General features: G+C 46.7%; 1 protein-coding gene across 1 annotated transcript in view; it reads right to left on the bottom strand.

The window, feature by feature from the left end:
- Positions 1-885: 885 nt before the first annotated feature.
- The window catches only part of MECP2 (methyl-CpG binding protein 2), a 59,003-nt gene continuing 32,689 nt past the window's right edge, over positions 886-27,199 (bottom strand). Inside the window, exons 2-3 of the mRNA XM_069464357.1 lie at positions 3,139-3,489; positions 886-2,025 (exon numbers count right to left, since the gene is read on the bottom strand). Coding sequence (XP_069320458.1) covers positions 939-2,025; positions 3,139-3,489 — 1,438 coding nt within the window. The 3' untranslated portion in view covers positions 886-938. The remainder of the gene's footprint in view (positions 2,026-3,138; positions 3,490-27,199) is intronic.

The raw sequence follows: 27,199 nt of genomic DNA, 5'->3' as shown, positions 1-27,199 counted from the left end.
TTTCCTCTCCTCCCCCTTTGCCCCCTGCCCTGTCCACTAAGTCCCTAACTACCAGTCACAGACTGCTTCGAGAGATTAGGAATCCCTCTTGCCTCACAGAGCTCAGCCCGGCCCCAACCCTGAGCCAGCTTGTCTACGCCTTGTCCTGCTGCCTCCATGGCCTCTCTAGCGACACCCACTGGAGGACGTCCCTTGAGAATGGGTGATGCCACCTCACCCTGGGCCATCCTCTCCTGTGGCTCAGGCCAGTCTACCCTCAGCAGTTCAAGGGATGACTCCCTCCTAGCCACGCCAGAACTGGAGCAGACAGGTGCCATTTTCCTGTCCTGTGAAATGTCCTTGTCAGTTGTGAATTGGGGCTGGTGTGGGGCCAGACTCGTGCCACCACAGGTGGGATCACATTGGCCATAGCCACTGGCCATCTCCGTCAGCGTCTCTAAAGAATCCAACTGTCTCTCCTGCCTCACACCTCCCTGTCCCAACGTGGTTGGGAGTGGGGGAGGTGAGGGGAGCTGGGGGAGCTGTAGGCAGGGCACCAATGGCACCAAAAATGGGAGTGTCCTCTCAACTGCTCTCTGTCCCTAATGACCACATGGGAGAAAGGTTTGGGTGGGAGGGGAGGTGCCTGGTCAACAGCTTGTCTGGTCAGTAGTATCTGCAGCAAGCCTTGTTGAAGGAGCCTAGTTTAGAAAAGTGCAAAGCTACTTCTGGCCCTGGTTAGGTCTTCAACCTGACTGTGCTTGTCGGTAAGAAAAACATCCCCAATGCTCCAACTACTCCCACCCTGAAGCCACGAAACTCTAAGTTTACTGAAAGAAAAAAAAATATTTTTTATTTCAGTTAATCGGGAAGCTTTGTCAGAGCCCTACCCATAAGGAGAAGAGACAACAGCTGCCTTTATTCTTGTTGGTTTGCTTTGCAATCCGCTCTGTGTAAAGTCAGCTAACTCTCTCGGTCACGGGCGTCCGGCTGTCCACAGGCTCCTCTCTGTTTGGCCTTGGCATGGAGGATGAAACAATGTCTTTGCGCTCTCCCTCCCCTCGGTGTTTGTACTTTTCTGCGGCCGTGGCGGCAGTAGCGACCGCGGGCTGAGTCTTAGCTGGCTCCTTGGGGCAGCCGTCGCTCTCCAGTGAGCCTCCTCTGGGCATCTTCTCCTCTTTGCAGACGCTGCTGCTCAAGTCCTGGGGCTCAGGGGGGCTGGTGGGGTCCTCGGAGCTCTCGGGCTCGGGTGGGGGTGGAGGCAGGGGCGGGAGCAGTGGCGCAGGGGCCTTTGGGGACTCTGAGTGGTGGTGATGATGGTGGTGCTCCTTCTTGGGGGGCGAGGAGGCGCTGCTGCTGCTGCGCCCCTTGGGGCTGCTCTCCTTGCTTTTCCGCCCGGGGCTCTTGCAGGTCTTCAGTCCCTTCCCGCTCTTCTCACCAAGAGTGGACACTAGCAGGGGCTTCACTACCTCCTTGACCTCGATGCTAACTGTCTCCCGGGTCTTGCGCTTCTTGATGGGGAGTACGGTCTCCTGCACGGACCGGATGGAAGACTCCTTCACGGCTTTCTTCTTGGCCTCGGCAGCAGCGGCCGCCACCACACTCCCTGGCTTTCGGCCCCGTTTCTTGGGAATGGCCTGGGGGTCAGCCTCGGCTTTTCGCTTCCTGCCAGGGCGTTTGATCACCATGACCTGGGCAGACGTGGTGGCCCCACCCCCCTCAGCCTTGCCCCCTGGTGAAGCTTGAAAAGGCATCTTGACGAGGAGCTTCCCAGGACTTTTCTCCAGGACCCTTTTCACCTGTACGCCCTCTGACGCTGCCGCCTTGGGTCTCGTGGTGCCACTCCCTTTGGGGCGTCCCCGACCTCTGCCAGTTCCTGGAGCTTTGGGAGATTTGGGCTTCTTAGGTGGTTTCTGCTCTCGCCGGGAGGGGCTCCCTCTCCCAGTTACCGTGAAGTCAAAATCATTAGGGTCCAGGGATGTGTCGCCTACCTTTTCGAAGTACGCAATCAACTCCACTTTAGAGCGAAAGGCTTTTCCCTGGGGACTGTGGGAATAAATGGAGAGACACAAAGAACAATTAGAAGCTTTCCACGGCAATGTCAGAAATGGGGCAGAGCAGATGGTGGTGACCAACTCTCTGACAGACATTACTACTGAATGAGAGTCATATTTAGGAAAAGCCAGGATGAGCTAAAGAGGGGACAGCCAGGGTTATACGTGAAGCAATGCAGCATGGGCAGGAATCAGGTCGCCTGGTGGAAGTGGGCACCTGCGTGGCCTGCTCCGATGCTGAAAACAGCTGGGTGCTGGCTGCTCAACAGCTGTTGTCTGGATGCCCTCCAAGGACCTGCTGTCACCAAGGCCACTGCTCTGGCCCTCCCAGGCCGCTCCACAATCCAGCAACCAAAGGGGCCTGGCCCAATATAATTGGAGCCCATCAGGCTGGGGGCCATTCTGCTGATTGGTGCCTGGGCCTGATCCGCCACCAGAATATTCCTGTATCTGAACTTAGGCCTGGTGCTCAGCCTCTCTGGGAATTGGTTTCAACAGATAATGCTTTGCTCAACCTTCTCAGAACTGTGGAATTAAAATGAGGCTGTCCGCAAATGTCTTTTGAAAATTGCTAACCTTTTTGGGATCATTTAAGGGGCTGAACTGACATGTGCTTCTTCACCACTCCTCTGAGCCTCTGCCCCTGGAAGTTACGGTCACTCTGCTTCAATAGGAAATGCCCAGCTGTCCGTCCAAAGCCAGACAAATACAAAAGGGACAGTTGGAAAGGCACATGGAACTTGTCTGTCTCTTCTCAGAGGCCGTTAGAGAACGCACCTTTTTTAACATCGATATGCAGAGGAAAACAAAATCAGTGTAGATTCTACTGCTATTCCATCTCCAGACAAGGACTTAAGGTGTGGAGAGGGCAAAGGGCTTGCTATCCCAAGAACTCCCCACTCAGGGCAGTGACCTCCGTACACAGTCATCCCGAGCATACCTGGTCTTGGAGTCATTATTTATGTCCCCTCCAGGTAGGGTTAAGCACATGCATTTTCCTGATTAATGAGCAGCAAAGAGCTATCCGTCCAAGGCATCACTGTCCCTGACCTCCCAGCCAGCCAGCTCTCCCCGCCCTGAAGAGACAGGAGTTACCCTTACTTACTTGATCAAATATACATCATACTTCCCAGCGGAGCGGCCAGACTTCCTTTGCTTAAGTTTTCGTGTCCAACCTTCAGGCAGGGTGGGGTCGTCATACATGGGTCCCCGGTCACGAATGATGGAGCGCCGCTGTTTGGGGGAGGCAGAAGCTTCTGGCACGGCTGGGGCAGAACCTGACCCTTCTGATGTCTCTGCTTTGCCTGCCTCTGCTGGCTCAGCAGAATGGTGGGCTGATGGCTGCAGAGGCTCATGCTTGCCCTCTTTGTCTTCTTTCTTATCTTTCTTCACTTTTTTAAACTTTAGAGGTTTGTCCTTGAGGCCCTGGAGGTCCTGGTCTTCTGACTTTTCTTCCCTGAAGTGTTAAACAAATATGTAAGTACCACAGAAAACACATCAGGCTGCAGAAAAAGCGAGCAAGGGCAGGCTTGGGCACCCCACCACACGCAAGGCCCCAGGCCACTGTATGCTCAGGTCCTGATGCCCTTCCCCAGGACAATGGGGCCCAAAGATTTCTTTAAGGATTTCTTTGCCGGTGGTTTTGACCTGAATCGGCAAGGAGTGAGTGACCTGTATAGGTGTCTTTCTTCTGAGTAGAAACACTGTGTGGCTTGTCAGCATACCACCTGGCGGAGGCCACTTTCTGAGTCACACCCTAAGGGCCTCTGGGCTTAACAGCTGACAACTGGAGAAAGGGAGCTGCCCACCCAAAATGGGAGTGGGAGTCCCCTTCATGAAGGCCCAGGCTTGGGTACATTTTCGGTTTACTCAAATGTGTTAACACATCTATCAAATTTGTGCTCACTGAGGCACATTACAACTTACTGATGGAACATGGTCTAGCACTACCCACTTGTGAGGTGGCACACAGTGCAGTGTCATGGAAAGAACAAACAGGTTTGGAGCCAGCCAACGTGAGCTCAAACCCTGGCTTTGCCACTTCCCAAAAATGCTAGGGCTGCGCAAATGCCCTAGCATTCTGTGCCTTAGTTTCCTCATCTCGACAAGGGGTAACTCATCCCAGAGGCATCCTTATACTGTGAGAATGACGGGAGAAAAGGCACGGAGGCACTATATAAATACTAGCTAGCTCAGGCAACCAGGAACTGCTGCCCAGGGTTCTGATGTGATTAGAGAAGCGATTCCAGGTTGTGTGAATGTTTGTCACGAGACGTTCTCTTACAGGAACAGCCTTAGCCATAGCAGACTTGGAGGGAAGGGCAAGGAAAAAGGTGTGGTCTCGGCAGAGCCATGTGTGCCCTTCCTGCTGGCGCAGAAGAGCACCCACCCCATTCCACGGTGGGACACTTCCCTGTTCTTCTATGCTGACAGAAGCAGCTCCTTCTCTACACATTGGTTTAGCCTAGTAGGGTCCCTTCCTTGTGTATTTCAGATATGGCCACTGTGAGGCCCCAGGCCCCAGGATCAGCGTCTGGCCAAGATGTTCTAGTGACCCATCTGAGTATGCCACGTCGAGACCCCCTAGGACTGCAGAGCCTCAGCAACACTGCCACCACCTGCAGCTCTTAGCTGTGCGCCAGGCCAAGGGAGCCTTGGAAAGAAACGGCTGCCTGCTAGTCCCTTAGTTAGCTCATTTTGGAAAAGGCATAATTATTCCTGTCCTCTGTGTTCTCAGCCCCACAACTCCCCTGTCCCACATGGCGGTCAGTGCCGGTCACTGCCCTGTCTACACCGTGGAGACTGTGCAAGGAAAGCACCATGGCACGCACTGGCAAGCACCGTCGGGCAACCAGGACTCCAGTGAGGTGGGTGAGTTATCAAAGGCTCGTTGGGTCCAGGACTCAGAAGCTATGAGAATACACCTTTCTAGAACTGTCACGTCAGGTTTGGGGAGGGAGGAGAGGCTCTAGTCTAATGACAAGGTCCTAGAATAGATGGAACATCTCGGCCTCACTATGACTTGCCTGAGTTCCTCCCTATCCTGTATCTTCCTCCAGCAATTTAGTCAGAGCGTGGCTGCCGGGGTCACCTAGAGCTGTTCCACACACAGATGCATCCCACAGCCCACAGGGTACCTTTTCTCGCTGTAAAGGGGGAGTTTCTAATCTCTTCTGGCACAGAGCTCACTTTTCAAATATCTGAGTCTTAGGGTTCTTAATGGGAAATGAGGAAGAACCCTGGAAAGCTAGGTGTGGCCTGCAGCCCACCCCTTCAGCCTTCAGGACTGGCCCACTAGGCATCCCGCCTATAAAGGAGGAAAGAAGGGGAGCTCTCCAGCAGAATGGGCCGAGAGAAAGGCCAGAGTTGCAGACAGACAGGAATCACCACTTCCACACAATCTCTCTCAGCACTGCTTAATGCCAGGCCGCTCCTTGGAACCTGGACAGTCCTGAAGTCAGAGAAAAACACTGGACAAATGGGAAAGGTCTGGCCTCTTCGAAACTCTCATTTGTATTCCCAGATATCTTGACCACCACGAGGTCAAGTACAAACCACATGACCAAAGGAATGCCTTCCAGAAATCTCTGCTGAAGACACACCCCTGGAAATGCCAAACAATATATGCATGATGTTATTCACTATAGCATTATTTTTACTAGCCGAAGGCTGCAGACGCCTCAGATCCCGTTGTCAGGGGACTTCTTGAATAAACTATGGTACACCCACACACTGGAGTACTGTGAAGCTACAAAGGGACTAAAGAAGAGCTCTAAGAACTGCTGTGGAGTGATTTCCAGTGAGAAGAGCAAAGCGCAAAAACCGTGTATTGTATGCTACTTTTTCTGCGAGAAAGGAGGATTAAGGAGGGACATAGCAGGACTAGCGAAAGTGGTGCCCTGCATGGCGTGGGCAGGAACAAGACGAGGTACAGGCACAGGAGCGAGACCTAGACCTAGTGAAACATGCCTCTGAGTGTAATTTTGACTACTGAATCACATAAATGTTTACAAAACTGAAAATAAAATTAAAACAAAAAGCAACAAACCCCCATTACATTGACTGCAAACAGAAACAGAAGAGTTTAATTGTGTATCAAACTGACAACATACCACAGACAAAAGATTTATTTCAAATGACTTTTGACCACAGTGCTCTGGACACCCACAGTATGACATATTTTAAGGCCAACAATGACACTCCAAGGGCAGTAAATACACCAGACTGGCTCCTAGGAGAAATGGGTGATTCTGGTTCTGGGGCATCTTGTGGTGCCAGAAAGCCAGGGGAGTGCAAGAGGAAAACAGGGAGGACCTGTGAGAAGCTTCTAGCAGCAGTCTGGGCACCGCTCAGGGTGGGGGCAGCAGATTTGGGACCTGTCTAGGTGAAGTGACCAAGCTCGCCAGTGGACTGGTGTGGGGGTGAGGGCCAGGGGTGAGTTAGGGACCACTTCCAAAGCCTGGGAGGACAGCAGGTGCCACTGACTGAGAAGGGGAAGACTGGACGAGGAGTGGGTGGGTGGTGTGTTATAACCACAATGATGGGTAGAAGGTCAAGGAGAGAAAACAGGTTTTCAGCTCTTACCCATAAGCAGGGGAAACTCAGCTGTGCTTAGACTCTGACTTGGGCCTAAACTAACTGTTTGTCTGGTTTTTTTGTTTTTGGTTTTGTTTTTTTTAGGTTTTTTATTGTGGTAAAATATACAATACAAAGTTTACCTTTTTAACTATTTTTAAGTGCAAAATGAGCTTTTAATAGCACTGAAGATGGGGAATAAGAGGCCTTTAACTATCTGTAACATTCTAGTTCTTTCAAATTGAAATTACTTGAAGCAAATATAATATGGTGATTTTTAATTCTGTGAAATGAAGAGCACGCAGGTATTTATTACTTTATTTTCTGACTGCTACTTCTACATTTAAAAACAAATAATAAACGCCCATAGTGAAGCCTGGATTCTGCTGAGTGTGCAGTGGAGGTAAAAATGATACAAAACAGGTAATCCCAATGAATTTACCCGTGGCCCACCTTCATGGGCCTTCACTGCAGGCGCTCCCCAAGGCTGTCTCCCCAGGGGGTCTATGGCATTTGCTGAAACACAAGATTTGTTTCAAAGAAACCAAACACCCCTCTTCATCCTCCCTCTAATCAGACCACACACAACACATGTACATAGCCACACATGATCTCAAGATGATTATGAAGAAAACAGAACACTTAGTTCACAAGTTCATACATTTTAGAGTTGGGAGTATCCTCAGAAAAACCACCTATTCAACTCTTGAGTGTTACAGATGGAAAAAACTGAAGTTGAACTAGACAAAGGAACTTATCTCAATTCACTGTCGAGTCACAACACGCATGTATGTTCACACTGCCTCTGTTCTGAGCCAGCTCCCGCCAGGAGCTAGGAAGCTACGGGCTGAATTAGCATCATTCTTCCACCTTCCAGAGCTCAATTTGGTAGTGGGTACAAATAGGTAACAAAGAAATAGTAACACCCTCCCCCTAAAAACAGCTTGTTCCAGGCAGAGTGGAAGCAGAGACGGGGATAATTAACAGGAGTGTGTGGGCTGGAGTTCCATAGGCTGGCAAGGAGGGCTTGGGCATGCCACGCCAGATGGGCAGAGGCAACAATATCAAAATGGTTATCGTTCCTAACCGATCACCACTGTGACGCTCCTTCCTAGAAGGAAAAGTAACCAATGATGCCCACCCTGTGTCATCAGCAGCTCTGGGCCTGGAGCCCTTGCCCCTCCCCCCTTTACTTGGGAGAACTTTCCTCTTCTAGGTTCAGTTAAGATGGCACTTCTGAGAAGACTTCCCTGCTTCTGCCTCTTCTCTCTCCCTTCCCTCCCTGCTCTATAAACCAGAGCGCCCTAAGGCTACCAGTGTACTTAGAATATACCCCTGTGCGTGCCAACCCCCATCTCCCCCCTCGATGCACAATGCCAGGTACAGGAAAAACACTCAATATATGCCAAATGAATAACCACAACACAGATACTGTGCCACACGTGCTTCTTTTGATAGCTATATGCCTTTGACCATAAGCTTCCTGCAAACAAGGGTGACTGAAAGCAAGCAGGCTCCGAATAAGTGAATAAACAAACGATAAGTTTGAGAATGAATGCTGGCCTGTTGGACACTGGTGGTTTGGAGATGAGGCAGCGGAGGTCACCGAGGGCCTCGGCATCACGGGGGCAGCAGTATGGAGGATGGTTACACTAGGACGATGGATGACTTCCAGCAATGTGGCAGTCAGGTATACAGACATGCCTCCTTCTGAAACAACTGAAAATGCTGGACTGAACATCCAGAAGACACTAGACAAGATACACACAAGCTGGCAGGAAAGTAAGGAGTACGTGGGCTACGGAGCATGGGAAAAAATGGGGTCCCTTTCTGTGGAGAAATTTGGCAGGTACCACCTTAATAGGCCATCAAACTGAGCTCTGGCCTCTCAAAGTACTGCCTGAGATGAACTAGTAACCAGGAAGGGGTAACTGAAGCACACCATGAGGAAACAGCCAGAAGAGTCCAAAGAGAGGGACATTCCACATAACAATGGGCCTGGACTCTTCTAGACAGCCGGAGACAAGAGAAAACAAAAGGTGGTGGTGGGTGCCTGGAGGAATGTTCCCGATTAAAGGAGACTGAAGAGGTGAAACTGAACGTAACATGTGATCCCGGATTTCCAGTGCAAAGGCAGTAAGTAAAAAAGGCATTAATGGGGCATTTGGGAGAAATGTGAATAGGTTCCCGAGTATCACAACTGTACTGTCTGCTCTTAGGAAAGCGATGCTCAAATATTTAGGAGTGAAACACCACCATGACTGCTACTAATGTTCAAATGTTAAATGGGTGTGGGGGATAGATATGATGCCAATATGGGAACATGTTTAAAAAGGCAGGGATGACACCAATATAATTTGAAGCTGTGCTTACTGACAGTAATATTTTGAAGCAGTGGCAGGCAAGCTTTTTATTAAAGAGAAAGGCTCCATGTTACACAAATACATAAAGAGGAAAAAGCCGGAAACCTTGAGGAAATGCCTTCTTTTAGTGGCTCAAGTAACCACAATGCTTTCCACAATGTTACACCTATACGGTGAAGCTGTGAGTGTGAATGAAGAAGGTATAAAGATATTTCCTGTGTGTTTAAAAAAGCATTGCCAAAGATGGCCTTGCCTAGGACCCAAACAGCTCATTTGTACCTGAGCGACTGGCATCAAAGACCTGGAGCACAATCGCAGGTTGCAGCCAAAAGGGTCGGCAGCAAGGCTGGGGACAAATGTCAACAGAGACTTCATTGTGCTCTGGTGTTCTTTTCAGCAGAATTGTTCTGGGTTTCATTAGTGAGCTCTGGTTACCACACCACATAGGTTTGGAGTAGTCTACCCCACCCCAGTTTTTCCTACAAAAACTCGTATTTTTATTGTATAATTTACAGAACATGAGATTTTTTTTCCAGGAATGCACATATCACATTGAAGCAGAAAGGTCTTTACAAATTTTAAGTATCTACAAAACATGAGGTAAGGCTCTTCAGTAATAAAATGTCATTCAGTGATTTTACTGCTAGAAGGCAAACATTAGATCAAATCCTTCATTTGATCTAGCAAGGAAAATCAGAGTTGCAGGAATCTTGTTTTCAGGCCAAATCATTATACCCTGAGGGGTTTATACTTTTTTTTTGTACTTTTTTTTTTTTATTTTGAGACAGAGTCACTCTGTTGCCCAGGCTATGGTGCCGTGGCATCTGCCTAGCTCACAGCAACCTCAAACTCCTGGGCTCAAGCAATCCTACTGCCTCATTCTCCCGAGTAGCTGGGACTACAGGCATGCGCCACCATGCCCTGCTAATTTTATATGCATATATTTTTTAGTTGTCCAGCTAATTTCTTTCTATTTTTTAAGTAGAGACAGGGTCTCGCTCTTGCTCAGGCTGGTCTCGAACTCCTGAGCTCAAGCGATCCTCCTGCCTCAGCCTCCCAGAGTGCTAGGATTACAGGCATGAGCCACCCTGCCCAGCCACCCTGAGGGGTTTAACTGTGAGAACTGCCTGCGTTTTCATGATGAAAGTAACCTACAATAATCCTGCCCCAAAATGCCCACAAGGCAGTCTCAGGAGGCTGTATCTGGTGCTCATTTGACCCAAGGCTCCCACACATTACAGGGATGCAAGCAACAGATGGCAGGTGTGACTGGCCAGACAACTGCAGTTGAGGAATAACCACCTAATCCTGGAGGTTTTCAGGTTAAAAAAAAAAAGAAAAGCCTAGAAAGCAGCAGATGAAAGGTATTTTTCACTTGAACTGGAATCCAGCCCCCTCCCTTCCCCCTGGAGTGAGCTTCAGAGAAACTTCCAGAGCCTCAGCAATATCTTGACCTTTCCTAATTTCACTCATGTTTGCATTAGGCCAATTTCAGGAGATGGCATTTTTCAGCACCTTTCATTTCCAATTACTCCATGGCACCACATAAAGAGCCAATCTAGGCGGAGCGCAGTGGCTCACACCTGTAATCTTAGCAGTCTGGGAGGCCAAGGTGGGAGGATCGCTTGAGCTCAGGAGTTCGAGACCAGCCTGAGCAAGAGCGAAACCCCATCTCTACTGAAAAATAGAAAAAATTAGCCAGTCAACTAAAAATAGAAACAAAAAATTAGCCGGGCATAGTGGCTCACATCTGTAGTCCCAGCTACTCGGGAGGCTGAGGCAGGAGGATCTCTTGAGCCCAGGAGTTTGAGGTTGCTGTGAGCTAGGCTGACTCCACGGCACTCACTCTAGCCCGGGCAACAGAGTGAGACTCTGTCTCAAAAAAAAAAAAAGCAAAGCCCGATCCAAGGGCAGGGTAGCAGCTACTTCCCCCCAGATAAACAGTCTGGGACCAGAGGAGAGAATTAGCCCCTTGCACTGGCTGCTTCCATCTGAAAGTGTCATTCACTTGGTGCTTCCAATTCTTTCTACTTCCAGTATAAGCTACAGAATCTCAGAATGAAGGAGGCTTCTCTGCACAAATAAATAAAGGCTGCAGCATCGTGAGACACCACCAGCAGCCCTTTGAAAATCTGAGAAATCAAACTGGCACTGGAAGAGTCTCAGTGGTCTCTGGGGAGAAGGGACTGGGGTTCAGCTGGAAGGCTACAATGGTAGAGCCGGAGCTTCAGCCGCCCTGCTCTGAATTCACAGTCCATTTTTTAATCTTCCACTTTTGAGAAAATGCAAGAAACCATCTATGTTTTGAAAAGCTAAATAAAACACAGTTCTTGCCAACCAAAAGCAGATTCTTCCCCAAATAAAGGCAACCAGTGACATACAGTAAATCTCATTTTTATAGGTATGTAAAATGAAAATCTAAACAAGTCCACCACACATGGGTAAAAAAAAGAGAACACATTAAAAAAAATTCCTGCCAGGCACAGTGGTGAGCCTGTGATGCTGGCTACTCAGGAGGCCAAGGCAGGAGGATCACTTGAGCCCAGGAGTTCGAGAACAGCCTGGGCGACACAGTGAGACCTTGTCTCCAAAAAAAAAAAAAAAAAAAAAAAAAAAAAAAAAAATTCCTGCTGTAGAAAACAGTCTGGTAGTCTCTTAAAATGTTAAACATGGAGTTACTACATGATCCAGCAATTCCACTCCTATACACCCAAAAAAACCTGAAAACAGGAACTCAGATACTTGTATGCCAATGTTCATGGCAGCACAATTCCCAATAGACAAGTGGTAGAAGCAATGCAGTGTCAACTGACAGATGAATGCATACACAAAATGTGGTCTATCTATACAAAGGAAGATTATTCAGTCTCAAAAAAGAAGGAAATTCTGATACATGCTACAACATGGATGAATCTTGAGGACATTATGTTTAGTGAAAGAAGCCAGACACAAAGGACCACATAGTACATGATTCTATTCATAGGAAATATCCAGAATAAGCAAAATCCACAGAGACAGACAGTGTATTAGTCATTGCCAGGGGCTTCGGGTAATAAGAAGTGACTGCTAACGGGTCTGGGGTTTCTTTTTGGAGTGACAAAAATGTAATGGAAAGAGGTGATGGTTGTGCAACACTGTGAATGTACTAAATGACACTGAATAGTACACCTTATAAATTGAGTGAATTTCACGGGATATGAATTATATCTAAATTTTTTAAAAACCCCATTAAAACAGCAGGTGACTTCACCAGTTACTCTAAATCATAAAGGTAGGTTTTGTGATGCCTGGGCAGTGCGCAGAGCCCACACAGCTGTCTCCGAGCAAGTCCGTCTGGCTGTGGCACAGAGCCCTGACAGGCAGCTGGGCTATTCGTCTGAGAAAGAGGCCAATGTGGGGACCTATGGTGATATATGCTAGACTGGACCAAGCTGACCTAAATGTCAAACTGAATGTCAAGCCCAGGACACAGTAACTATGACAGTCAGAAAGGAATTTAAGAAGTTTAATGACTAGGCATTTAGCCAAGTGGAAGGTTGTTGGCTAAATATTCTGAGGACATTTGACCATTTTTTAAAATTATGATAAAATAGCACATTATATAAAATTTATCTATTAGTGGCACTTAGTACATTCACAATGTTGTGCAACCATCACCACTATCTAGCTCCAGAACATTTTTATAACTTCCAAAGGAAACCCTGTTACATTAAGCAGTTGCTCTCCGTTCCCACTCCCCTGAGCCCCTGGTAAACACTAATCTGTTTTTGTCTCTATGAATCAGCCTATTCTGGACATTTCATGTAAGTTGAATAATAATATCTTTCTCCTGGAAAGCCTGTACTTTTAAAAAGTTATTTATTTATTTAAAAAAATTTTTTGAGAGATGGGGTCTTTTTTTTTTTTTTTTTTTTTTTTTTTGAGACAGAGTCTCACTCTGTTGCCCAGGCTAGAGTGAGTGCCGTGGCGTCAGCCTAGCTCACAGCAACCTCAAACTCCTGAGCTCAAGCGATCCTCCTGTCTCAGCCTCCCAAGTAGCTGGGACTACAGGCATGCGCCACCATGCCCGGCTAATTTTTTCTATATATATTTTTAGCTGTCCATATAATTTCTTTCTATTTTTTAGTAGAGGTGGGGTCTCGTTCTTGCTCAGGCTGGTCTCGAACTCCTGAGCTCAAACGATCCGCCCACCTCGGCCTCCCAGAGTGCTAGGATTACAGGCGTGAGCCACCGCGCCCGGCCGAGAGATGGGGTCTTACTATGTTGCCCAGGCTACACTCGATCTCCTGGGCTCAAGTGATCCTCCTGCCTTGGTCTTCTGAGTAGCTGGGATCACAGGTGCATGCCACTGTGTTGGACTTAAAAGCCTCTATTTTTAAGATTAGCTCTCCATTCTCTAGCAACTTCTCCATCACTTTCCTTTGTGCCTCTGCCTATACATACTATTAATAGCAAGGTTCTCATGTTGTTCCCCTACACAAGCAGTTGGAGAGTCACCAGGGCCAGGTTGGCCTCCAATACCTCCAATTCCAAATACCTAGTCTTCAAGGTTCAAACAGCCTGTTTCCACAGACGCTGGCATTACCTTCTCCATTTCCTGTTGATATTAATAACATTGTTTTTTCTTACCTTTGCATACTTTATGTAAATAAGTCTTACAGACTTTTATCAAAGTGTTGCCTGCTTTTATCGAAGAACAGACTATCTACCAAAATAAGTTTTCACCATGAAGGCAAAATATTTTGGGGAGCAAAAAAGGCAGATCTCTAGTAAAGGAAGCGAGAACTCTGCCTAAGGGCCAGCTCACCTGGTCTTAATATCTCATAACTAAGTTGGAGTGAATGCCCTTGTTTCTGTCACCTTGCCTCTTACTAGTGTAGGCCGTTCCACATCTGCATGCTGGACATACTTGTGTTTCCTGATGCTGACATCTGAGCCCCCATGTTTACTTTACCTTGGTCCTAACTGAAATGACCAATAAAATGGAAGAAAGGGGGAAATATCTGTTAGTGCTGGCAAACAATTAGAGTGCCATCAGTGGCTGAGAAACTTTGAGAAAATGGCACAGAATGTGGTGCAGTTGGGATCCATGTGAGAGAGGCAGTGTGCACATGACTCTACCACAATTAAACACACGAGCAAAGGAGGGACCTCTTGGGATATACGAGGATAGGATGCCCCAACAGGGCTCCAGTAAATCCTCCAGATCAGAAAAACCAGACCCATGAGCCAGGCTGGCTGAAGCACAGTTAGCTGGTGGCAAATATAAGGGCCTGAAGTCCACCAGTGCCCTAGGTGTAAAGGCCAGTGACAGGCTGGCCAGGGTTCCCTGGGTACTGTTGAACAGTGGAGGGGCACTACTGGGACAAAGAGAAAGAGACACATTGATATGGATGGAGATTCTACTTGGCTCAGTGATTTGCCAATAGCACCCTGGTCTCCACCCTGACTCCAGCTTCTGCCATAGGGGAAGCAACAGAGGCTAAAGCTCCATCCCATAAACAACTCTAGGGACTGGAAGAAAAGTAAGTAACATGGCTGGGGACAAAACAAATTATCAACAAATCAACTCTGTGTACAAATACTAACTAGGTAGAAAATAAAATGGGAAGACTAAATACCAGTCATTCCAGTCAAGATCCCAACTGGATTTCCTTTGCAAATTGACACTTACCTAGAACAAGCACCTGAGAACAGCTGGAGAAAGTACTGGGAATGTGAAGAATCAACTATGCAGAAAAAAAAAAAAAAAAAGAAAGTCCTGGGAATGGGGGAGGGCAGATGGGGCTGTGACTTGCTTCTGGTGACCACTGCTCTAGGGACTATTTCCTACAATCGCATCGCACACCACACAACAGAAGTGCTGCCACATGGATTAGAGAATTAGACTGAATCTTCCTCACAGAATTCCTCTCTTCCAATCTCTAGTAAAGCGAGAAACAAAGACAGGTGGGGGCCGGGCGCGGTGGCTCACCCCTGTAATCCTAACACTCTGGGAGGCCGAGGTGGGTGGATCGTTTGAGCTCAGGAGTTCGAGACCAGCCTCAGCAAGAGCGAGACCCCGTCTCTACTAGAAATAGAAAGAAATTATCTGGACAACTAAAAATATATAGAAAAAATTATCCAGGCATGGTGGTGCATGCCTGTAGTCCCAGCTACTCGGGAGGCTGAGGCAGGAGGATCGCTTGAGCCCAGGAGTTTGAGGTTGCTGTGAGCTAGGCTGACGCCAAGGCACTCACTCTAGCCCGGGCAACAAAGCAAGACTCTGTCTGAAAAAAAAAAAAAAAGACAGGCGGGGAAGGGAAGTGTGAAGGAAGAATTCATCAAACAAAGGAAAGGGACATAAGTGAAAGCAGTCTAAGAGGAGACTCCAGAGAACAATGCAGCAGCAAGATCCGGCTCCTACCCCACCCGCAGAGACCATGCCAGGGAGTCAAGGACACCCTGAGAACTCGCAGCCAGTAAGTTGGAGAGAAGTAACCAAGTATATCAGGAACTACAGAAACTCTGCCTGGGAGGTGTGGGAGAAATAGCTAAGTGCCCAGCGAGCCAGGTCCACTCTGTGGGAAGCAACTGCTCTTAGGTACACACAGATTTATGGAACCACCCAGAGCCCCCATTCCTATGGAAATGGTATACATAACACTCAAGCAGCTAGCATGAGCCTTTAGTGTAAGACATTTAACACAATTCTTAGAACAGAGAGAAAGACTCTAGATACTGCCAAAGACTACATGGCTGTAACTCCCTCCAGCGTGCAAATGCTCTCTGAACACAAGATAACAACAAGCCTGTGCACTATAGCTCAGGGGGGAAAATAGTGAGAGGATGCCAAGAGACTAGGGAAGGGAGAGCCAAGAATTCCCCCACTGTCTCAAAGCAAATGGAATGACCATGCAGAGCCATTCAAACTTGAGCCCAGATGAAAAGAAGCGACTTGGTAACTCTGCAAACATATTATGGCCACAAGAAAAAAAAAAAAGACACAGCAAGGGAGATGGCTCAGGAAAGGCAGTCTCCCACCAAGAAGAGAATACACCACAAGGAAGAGAAGGAAGTTCCCCACGACTTTATAAGAACATGTTCCCAATAAAAGATGAGATGATAAAACAGAATAAGATGAAAAGTCAAATTTCTAACCTAGACAAACTGCAGACCAAAATACATCATTATGGAACTAATAAACACATAGAAAAACAGCCAGAAACAGCATATACATAGCTGAAAATCAAATTAGATAAAGTGGATGCAGATGAAAAAGACAAAAGCTAAAGCAATTAGGATGAAGCTAATAGCATTGGAAGAGAGACAAAGACAACCCAACATAAGGATAATTTGTGTCCATGAAGCAGAGAACCTAACAAAGGGAACACAAGATGTTGTCGAAGATATATAAGAGAACTGACCTGAAACGAAGAAGGCTGTATCTGCAGCTTGAAAGAATACACTGTGTTCCCAGGAAAATTTGATAAAGAACACTCAACAGACTCTAGCCAACATACTCAACTTCAAGGACAAATAAAGTATTCTTGAGGCACCTCAGAATTCTTCCAAGGGGAAAACCTCAGAAGATCAAGCACAATGTTTACAAAATTCCGAGGCAGCTCAGTGCAGTGGCGGTGAGTGGTGAGGTCAAAAGTGAGATCAGAGAGATGGGTAGGCGTCAAAGCCTCTCAGAGAGGATGAAATCTGAACAGAGATTTGAAGGAAGTTGGGGGAGGGTTGAGTAAAGAGGAGTCCATTAAGGACAGCAAGAGCCAAGGTCCTGAGTCCAGCAACAATCTGGCATGTTCCAGGAAGAGCAAGAACAGTGGGCTGGAACCAAGTGAGCACGGGGGAGAATGGTAGAAAATACGCTCATAGGGGCAGGTAGGGACCAGGTTATAGCTGGCTGTTGAGGTAATTGCAGTCACTTCATTTGTGGGGCCTGGTGCAAAAAGAAAATGCAGGACCTTTGTTCAAAAATTAAGAATTTTGAGATGATGACAGTATAGCATTAACCAAGCACAGGTTCTTCTAAACCCTGGGCAACTACATGAAACTGGCCCTCCTCCAAGCAACGGACCTTGGGTTTTATTTTGAGAGGGCTTTCCTCAGTGGAGTGACCTGATCAGATGAACATTTTCAAAAGGCCCACTATAACTACAGGGAGATGTCAAGTGATTTAGAGTAGAAGGGGGCAGGAGGACATAAGATGCTACAGGGTGGGCTGTGCAGAAGCAGCTGTTGGGTCATGGTTTGGGGTACAAGATGTTTATCAGGGGTTGGCATTCATAAAAGTAGGTGGGAGGAAGAAGTCAAAGTGTGAGATGGCCCCACGAGGGTTTTGTACCCTCATTTTACTCAGTCAACAGGGTGCTGACCTGCAAATGTCATGACCTCAGGTGAGGAGGCTCTTGCAGCCGAGGCCAGCTAAAGGAACAGGCAGTTGGAGGCTGACTGCTAACTGTAGTCCCCACAGGGGATCCTGGCAGTGACCTCTGAGTCTGCCATGTGGGACTACTGTAGAGTCTAAGCAGGGATGTGGGTGGCAGGTCTAGGTGCCATCAGTGAAGGACATGTGTGCTGGGGGCAGGGTGATTGTAGGAGATCCAGGGCTCGGACTTCTTTATTTCATGTTTTTGATACTGAAGTGTTTAGTCTTCTAGAGTCCTAAAGGGGCAGTTGGACACATGAGTCTGGAATTCAGGTGAGTGGGGGCACCCTAGATGTGAGTGTGGAAAAGCCTCCATCCACTATTGGGAGCTCTGATGAGGAGAGAGTCAGCAAAGAGACAGAAAAAGAGGAGTCAGTGCAGCAGAAGGAAGATCAGACGTATCTGTCAAGATTATTGGTGGCAATCAATGGAAACCTAGCTGATTTATGCAGACGAGGACTGATTAAAAGCTATTGAAGATGGATGTGGTGATGGCTGCACAAAAATACAAATGTGCTTTATACCAGTACTGTACACTTAAAAACAGTTAAGATAGTAAATTTTGTCTTATGCGTATTTTTACCACAATAAAAAAAATTAGGGGAAAAAACACTACTGGGTAGTCAGAGAACTCCTAGAGGATTGGAGGAATACATTTGAGTTCAGTTAGCTAAGAACAATACTCCAAATCCTTCTGCCAAGCTGGCCTAGGGCAGCCAGCACTGCCTCTGCCACCCTGCATGTGAGCAGCACTGGCCACTGGCACCATGGCCACTGTGGCCCCAGTGCTGAGAGGGAGCTCCCCCTGCCTGGCCCCTCTCCTCTCAGTGGGTGAGTCGGACTGGTGGAGCCCAGGGCAAACGCCTATACCCCTGCACAGGGTTTGGGCAATTTTTTTCCGTAAAGGGCCAGATAGTAAATATTTTCCATTTTGCGGGCCACACAGCCTTTGTCACAACCACTCAACTTGCTGTTGTAGCAAGAGTAGAGCTACAGCCAATGCATAAAGAATGGGTGGAACTGGGTTCCAATAAAACTTTACAAAAACAGGCAGTGGGCTGGATTTGGCCTTCATGACATAGTTTGCCAACTGTTGCCCTGACTAAAAGGGAAGCTACGTACACAAGCATCTGGCATTTTCAGAGATTCAATTACAGTCAGAGGTCACTTGGCCTCCCATCTAACTCATAAGGTGAGGTGAGAATTCTCTTAAACACGGAAATGGGCTCAGGGTGCGAGGTGAGATGGCCAGTGTGTATCTGGAGAGTGTGGGGTCCCAGAAGAAACACAAAGAAAGGGTTGAGAAGGAGTGAAGAACTGTGTCAAGAAAGAGGAGGACCTGCCACTGGCCACAGCAATGTGGACATCCACTGGGAACTGATAAGACTATTTCATGGAATGTGAGAAAGCAAACCTTTGTAGAGGGGGGCTGAGCAAAGAGTAGGAGCTGAGGAAGGGGGTCAGTGAGTACAGAGATAATGCTTGAAGAATCTGGTTAACGGAGGAGAAAGAGGCTGGGCAGGAGCTGGGGAGGGCGTGAGCTGAAGGGAGTGCTTAGTTAAGATGGTAAATTGTAAAACAAGTTCATATGGTGATGGGCACAATTCATGAGAGGAGGGAAGACTGACAAAATCCCAGGGAGCATGAAACGGTGGCTGACAGTGTGAGCTGGAAGGACAGGCGGAGCTGTATGAGTTAGAGCTCTGTGGGGGGAGCAGTTCCAGTGGTGATGAAGTCCAGGCTATGACCATGGGAGTGGGTGGCTGAGGTTACAGGAGCAGAGGCAGTCAAGGAGACAGGGGGCCAGGCGCTAGGAGGGCTGTCTCCATATCCACCGACGTCACCCATGGGATGGGAGGGACTGGGACAGAGAGACAAAGACTGTGGGCCTGGCACCTAATCCTTCACAGAGGCATGACTGGGGCGGGGAGCAAGATGAGTGTCACAGCTCCTCCTCTTGCTCCTGGGGTACATGGGATGTGAAACAATCAAAGAGCTGCTGAGAATTTGGTATGAGGTACAGGCATGGAGAGGTGGGAATCTAACCCAGATGGGTAGTGGGTGGTTAGAAAGGGCTCTTTAGGAAAGAGATACCTGAGCTGAACCTTAAGGAATAAGAGTAAGTAGGATGATGAAATGTGACAGAGGAAGAAAAGGAAAAGAGAAGGGGACTTGGGCAGGAGGAACCACAGACAAGGGCAGGAGGACCAAAGAGCATGGTATTTAGGAAGAACTATAAGCAGTCCTGCATCACTGAGGGGTACACATCTGAGAAAAGCAGCAGCAACAAAGAGGCCAGAAAGACAGGCAGGGGCCACATCAGGGGCCTTGATGGCATCTGAAGGCAGGGGCAGCACTCTCAGGTTTAAAGCAGGGGAGTGAGATTCGACTCTAGGGATTATGTCGAAGACAAAAAGGTATAGGGAAGCTTGTGAGTTACTGCAGGAGTCCTAGAAAGAGACAAGGGCTTGAACCAGGACAGTAGTGGAAGGGGTGAAAGAAGAGAGAGGTGAGAGAAATAAAGAACAATGGGTGGGGCCTGGTGGCTCCCCGGATGTGGATAGTGAAGGGCAGGGCACCAGCCTCTTGGGTTTCCGGCTTGGGTGACTGGCGTGGCTATCAATGATGACAGAGAACAGAGGACATGGTGCTTGGCTGTTGGATCTTCTGATCTGTCCACCTCATCTTGGAGGCGGCATGGGGGTGGTAGGGCGGGCAGTGGGTTGAGAAGAATAGATGGGAGAAAAGAGGGCAAAAATCTTTCATATGCTTTGCACAGTAAAATCTGACTAAAATGTACATAAACCCCATAAACCTTTTTCTAACAAAGCAAAACAAGTTTTCTTTCTTTCATACTTCCTTTTAGTGCTCTCTGCCGCCACCTAATGGACTGACTGGAGGAAGAGGGGTCAAGAGACAGCAGCCTGGCCTACTCCATGGCTGAGGAACCAAACCCACCCAGGCAGAAGGAATGGGAGCCCTTGGGTGGAAGAGGACCCAAAGAAGTCCAGCTGCTTCTGGAAAATCATCAGGACCCCCTTCTGGAAGACCAGAGGTTCTTGGAGCTGAAAGAGACATTCGTTTATTAATAATACCTAGTTTAATTTAAGATCATTTTCAGCAGATGAACGTTAACCTTGACTTCTCTGCGCTCCCAAAACCAGGTATAAGACAGGCTTAGGCCGGCGCGGTGGCTCACGCCTATAATCCTAACACTTGGGAGGCCGAGGCGGGCGGATCGTTTGAGCTCAGGAGTTCAAGACCAGCCTGAGCAAGAGAGAGACCCCGTCTCTACTAAAAAATAGAAAGAAATTAGCCAAACTAAAAATATATATAGAAAAAATTAGCTGGGCATGGTGGCGCATGCCTGTAGCCCCAGCTACTTGGGAGGCTGAGGCAGAAGGATTGCTTGAGCCCAGGAGTTTGAGGTTGCTGTGAGCTAGGCTGACGCCACGGCACTCTAGCCTGGGCAGCAGAGCGAGACTCTCTCTCAAAAAACAAAAACAAAACAAAACAAAACAAAACCTGAGGCATAAGGGAACCAATCTGTAGACATCCATGAAACTGGTGGGACAAAAATTTTGGGGCACTTGAACCTAGATGAACTCGGTTTTAGGTTCTCTTATTTAACATACCACCTCTAGGTTTATATGTATTTACTTTAAGAATTTAGGAATGCAAAATAAAATATGGTAATCTTGAATTTGGTTAAGTTCTCATCTGAAGAGTATGGGTAAGGACAGACAGCAGCTCGTCAGGAACTGCTGCATGTAGAGGGTGAGGTGAGTGGAGGGGCCCCAACAGAGACCTGATCCCAGGGGCTGACCAATGGACCAGTGGGGAAGTACAGATTGTGAACAGAAACTACTGTTTTGGAAACCTCAGCACAGAGATGTGGTTGCTTTAAGAGGTAAGGGGTAGGGAGCTGCTAAAAGGCCAAGACAGAAAATACATCACAGAATATGACGGCATGTTAGGTAGCCTTTAAAGGGATGTTTATAGCTTTTCACAACATGGGTGTACTAGTCTGCTCAGGCTATGATAACAAAATCATACCGATTGGGTGGCCTAATCAACAGAAATTTATTTATTTCTCACAGTTCTAGAGGCTAGAAGTTCAAGATCAAGGTGCTAGAAGATTCGGTTCCTAGTGAGGGCTCTCTTCCAGGCTTGTAGATGGCTGCCTTCTCACTGTGTCCTCAAATGGTGGAGAGAGAGAGAGAGAGAGAGAGAGAGCGCGCGCGCGCGCGCGCAAGCTCTCTGGTGTCTCTTATAAGGATACTAATCTCATCATAAGAAACCACCCTCCTGACCTCATCTAACCCTAACTACCTCCCAAAGATCCCGTATGTATGTCCAAATACTATCATACGCAGGTTATGGCCTCAACATATGAATACTGGGGGCGGGGCATAAACATTCAATCCATAACAATGGTGATGTTTATTTTTAATGTTGAATGAATAAGCATGGCACAACACCATGTATATCACATGATACCAATTAAAACTCAATCTAATTTGTATTTAATGCCACTGAACTATACACTTAAAATGGTTAAGATGGTAAATTTTAGGTGATGGGTATTTTACCACAATTAAAAAAAAATTCAAGCCAGGTATGGTGGCTTGTGCCTATAATCCCAGCTACTTGAGAAGCTGAGGCAGAAGGATTGCTTGAGCCTAGGAGTTTGATACCAGTCTGTGCAACACAGTGAGACCTCTGTCTCTTAAAAAAAAATCCAAGAGAAAGCAAGAAAAGAGAAAAAAAATTTTAAAAACTGTGGAAAAAATAGAATGCACAAAGTAAGATGGTATAAATGAATCTAAATACATCAGTAATCAAATAGATGTTAAAGGACAAAACAATGGATCTTAAAAAAAATCTAGTTATTTGCCATTTTCAAGAGCTACGCCTAACCCATAAAGACACTGAAAACAGCTGGGAAAAGATATGCCAGGCAGTGCTGATCAAAAACACAGGTGGTGCAGTGCTATTTCTATCAGACAAAGTAAAATCCAAGGCAAAAGCATTTTTAAATATAAAGAGGGTCACTTCATAATGCCAAAGGGTTCAATTCACCAGGAAGATAAAACTGTTTAGAAAATTAAAGACATGGCCTCAAAATAAATAAGAAAACAAAAAATTAACAAAGCTGTGTGGAGAAACTGATGTGTCCACCACCACAGTAGGATATTTTAACATATTAACATATTCCCTATCAGTTGATAAATAAGCAAATGAAAGCAAGAAGAGAAAATACTTTCACAGCACAATGAACATCAAGGTAATGAATATATGTAGAATCCTGCACCCATACCTGGTGGTGGCACGTTCTGTTTGCTGGTTGTAGACAAAGTCATAAAGCACTTCTCAACCACCTGCAAGGACTGGTGTCACACAGACCAAGTTCTTGGACCCAAGTACCATTTAGCTAGAAGTTGATTAAAAAAAAAAAAGTAACTAGGGAAAAAATGCAAACCCATGTGCATGGAAATTTAAAAACACATTTCTGAATAATTTGTGGGTCAAAGAAAGAATCATAAAGGTAATTAAAAAACCCCTTGAGCTGACTTAAACTGGCAATACTATAATATCAGAACTTGATGGATACTGTTGAAGTAGTTCCAGAGGGTGAGCCTTAAATGCTTATATTTGAAAGGAAGGTTGAAAAAAATCAATGAACTAAATTTACAATTTAAGCAGCTAGAAAAACAGAATATACTCCAAGAGCACAGAAAAAAAAGTAAGAAAGATAAAAGTAGAACTTAATGAACTAGAAAACAGATGCTGAGTAATGCAGGATAATAATGCCTACATGTCTGCTCTTTGAAAGATAAACAAAACCACTGAACCTCTACCAAAAGGCAAAAAGGGAGAAGATACAACGAAACATAATTACAGATGTTGCACATGTTTTAAAAATGATAATATGAACAACTTTATGCTAGTCAATTAAGTAACTAACACAAAATGGACAAATTCCTAGAAAAAAATAGAACTTACCCCACACTAGCCCAAGCAGGTGCAGGGAAAATAAAAATAGGTTTAGATGTGTCTGTACATGCACAGAACACCTCAAAGGACACATACGAGAGCCTGGAAGCAGCTGTTCCCTGCAGAGGGGCCTGGGTGGCTGGGAAGACCAGGGCAACAGGGACACTCAGACCAAGTGTCACTTTTTTTTTTTTTTTTTTTTTAAAGAGCTGGGGTCATGCTATGTTGCGCAGGCCGGAGTGCAGTGGCTATTCACAGGCGCAATCATAGTATACTACAACCTTAAGCAATCCTCCCGCGACAAGTCTCCCAAATAGCTGGGACTACAGGCAGTGTGCCACTGTGCCCTGCTCCGAGTGTCATTCTTGGGTCTGAAATGCCTGAATTATGAACCATACACACGTGTCACTTGTTCAACAGTGAATCCAAATGTGCCTGTATACACAGAAAGGCCTCACCTGGCTGTGTCCTGGAGGCTGGCCTGGCACAGTAAGGAGCAAGCAGAACATTAACAAGCTATGAAGCAGGAGCAGGTATGAGTATCTGCTGATGCTGGGTCTTTGCATTCTTTTTAATCTTCACATATTTGATAGGTAAAAAAGCCATCTTTTTTTGTTTTCATTTGCATCCCATTGATTGCACAGAGGCAGAACTCTTTTCCCATCTTCACTGGCCATCTGTATCTCTTCTATGAATTTCCTGTCCATCTTCTTTGTTCATTAATGGTGACGAGTGGTAAGTTAGCAATAAGAACTGTTGTATTCAAGTCTCGACTGAGAAGGAAATTTAAAAATCTGCCCACATGTACTTCATAATAAATGACTACTGAATAGCCTGAGATAGTTGGACCCACTGCCCAGAGGCATTAAGCCCAGGATGACTTACTGGATAGTGACCTGCAGCCAAACTGTTTTTCCCAAGCCAAACATTTCAGACTCATCCCTGCCCTTCCTCACACTCTTTCCAAAAGGGCTCCTTGAGCTGCTATCACAGTGCTCCTAAATTATCCCATCATCCAAATGACAGAGAGTCAATCAAAAAGCTTAGACCAGGACATTTTCCCAAGTTATTTCCCAACACTTTCACAATCATCACTTTACATACAATCTCACTGAATGCTCAGCAACACACATAAACAGTATTAAACTGAAGGCAACACTGAGGCTCAAGGAGGGTAAGTGACTTGACTGTTGAGATCCCCAGCAGGGTGAAAGAGCTGGGATTTAATCCCACGGCTAACATGACTCAAAAAACCTAAACTTGTCCACTGTACTTGAGGTAAAATCATGAAAGTGTGTTTTTACCTTGCCCAAACCCTGCACATTGCATCAAGGTCCTGGGTTGCAAGCAACAGAAATCAACTCTGGCTAACTTCAATCACAAAGGAGTTCTTGGGCAGCAGATCTGGAAATGGAGAGAAGACTTGAGAACTGGGCTAAGAAAAGCAGCAGAAATAGAGAGGCTGCACAACTGAAAACACAGCCAAGGTTATATTAAAGGGACCGTCTGGTTGGGACACCCACCCTGGGCACCACTGCCACATCATCACTGGACATTAGCCACTGCTGCTGGCTTCCTGACTCGAGGTGCTAGTACCATGACTAATCAATCACTTACTATCCCTCAAGAGTCAAAGTCCTTGAGGGCAGTATGGGTTTGGCCAAGCCTAGGCCTCACTGCCATCCCCAAGCTTCCAGGGAACAAGAGAAGGGAATACATCCATCCTCCTGTGACAGGCACTGCCAGCTGCCCCCCCTCCCCGCAAAAAACCCACGTTCTCCATCTGCCTTACTAAGGTAGGCTAAGGAAAGATATTTCCCACTTCCCAGCAGACCATGGGACTACGTTCTGGCCAATGAGATGGCAGCAGAGTGCACTCCTGTTCACCATTCTCCTTCATGCCTGTTCTTGCCCTGTTGACTATGGGCGGAGCACACCTCCCACCCACTGGCTCTGGGCTTGCTCACGTGTTGACGGGTTGGGGGAGGAAAAGGCTTTAAGAGGCCTCTGTGTCTCTGCTCACTCCTCTTGGACTCCTGACCTCCGCCTACGAAGAGACTTCCCCTGGCAGCTGCTTCTCCCTCCTGGGTCCTGGAACGACAGGCTTGAGAACAGTTCTGAACCCCATCTTGCAGCTGACCCAGACCCATGAGTGAGAAATAAATGATTGCTGTTATAGCCACTGAGCTGCTGGAGCTGTTTGTTTCCTAGTGAAAGATGATGGATGTGCAGATGCAAATGGAATTTATTAAATGGGCCTGGAGGTTGAGATGTCAAGTGCCTTTTTGCCCTTCCCCTCTGCCCTCTTCCTTCCTACCTGGAGAGGTGGATGCAATGGCTAGAGCTGCAACTGCCGTCTTGCAACCACGAGGCAACCTTGAGAATAGAAGTCACCCACCAAGGGCCCCTGGATCCTGGATACTTCCAGAGCCACTGCAATAGCTATGGACAACCTACTTCCACACTTCATGGCACATGAGAAAAAAGTACACAAGCCCCTGCCCCTGTCATTAGGCTTTCTTAAGTAGAAGTTAGGGTCTACTGCCTCCTACCCAAAATATACATAATGGGGGATTCTTTCAATACAAATAAGGTATCAAGATGGTCAGAAGTCAAAAAAAGGCAACAAAATATTCATGATATACCATATATGAGGTTTACTCACTACACTGCTTTTTTACCAAGTTACCACAATCACTATAACTCAAGCCATTAAAAAAAATGACAAAATAGATTCTGAGATTCTTTCTTCCTATTTCTATTAGTTAAAAAAGCAGCCTTTGAATTGTTTATAAGTAAATTCGAGAGACAAAAATAAACCCAGGTAATTCAGAATGTACTGAGCACAACACATACGCCTTTCTATGTTATAAGCTCACGGTATTATTTATTCAAAGCAAACCTGTCTCATTGCAAAAATATAAAAAAACTTAGAAGTAACTACACAACACACCACCTCCTACAATTCCAGATTCCTTTCCTTTCCTTTCTAACCTGACCAGAACAAAAACAAAACATGGTTCGAATTGCTGAGACTCAGAAAGTTCAACTGGCCACAGCATAGAAAATGTTCTCCTGAACTACAGCCACCTAGTAGTGAAACGAGCAGCCTAAACCTACTGAGTGAACATGGACACCAGGCACAGGTGACAGGCATACTTAGATGTCAACGACCAGATTCTCTGTGAATGACCCCAGAAATCCTGCCCCTTACCATTCCAGGAGAGGCTCCATCAACTGCTCGTTCCTTACTCAGTTATTGAGTGCCTCCGACTTGCCAGGTGCTGTGCTACACAGAGGATGGCCCCAGGGGAGTTCCACATGGTTCTGTGCTCAAAGAGTTCATAACCCATTAGGGAAAGAACAACATGTCAGAAAGCTGTTGTCCTTTTTGGCTACAGGGGCTGCAAAAGGTATCTGCACGGGTCAGTGAAGGCCCACAGGGATGGTGGCCAAGTTCCTGAGGCCTGGGAGCTAGAGTGGGTAGTGTCAGCCTCTTCTCAATAATCAGTTCCTAACGTTCCATCCAGTCAAGTGGAAAACCATGGAGGCCATTCTCATGGGTACTTTAAGCAGTACACCTGTTGGCAAAACACAAATGTCACACAAATACAAAGCCACAGATTGCAAAGGCACCTGACAGCCTTTAAACTTCATTTCTCCTGTTTTGCAAAGCTGCATCGGCAAACTGTGCTGTTAAATTATACACTCATAAAGGAGGTATGTTTAAAAAGAGGGGGAAACGTGGGTGCTATTTAGACTTTCATTGATTTGTTCCATGTTTTCAGATAACTGCAAACCCCCCAAAAGTAACT

Source organism: Eulemur rufifrons, chromosome 30 (genome assembly GCF_041146395.1).
Source record: "Eulemur rufifrons isolate Redbay chromosome 30, OSU_ERuf_1, whole genome shotgun sequence".
Lineage (NCBI taxonomy): Eukaryota > Metazoa > Chordata > Mammalia > Primates > Lemuridae > Eulemur > Eulemur rufifrons.
Note: the sequence above shows the minus strand (reverse complement) of the source record. Positions and strands in the feature narration are given on the sequence as shown.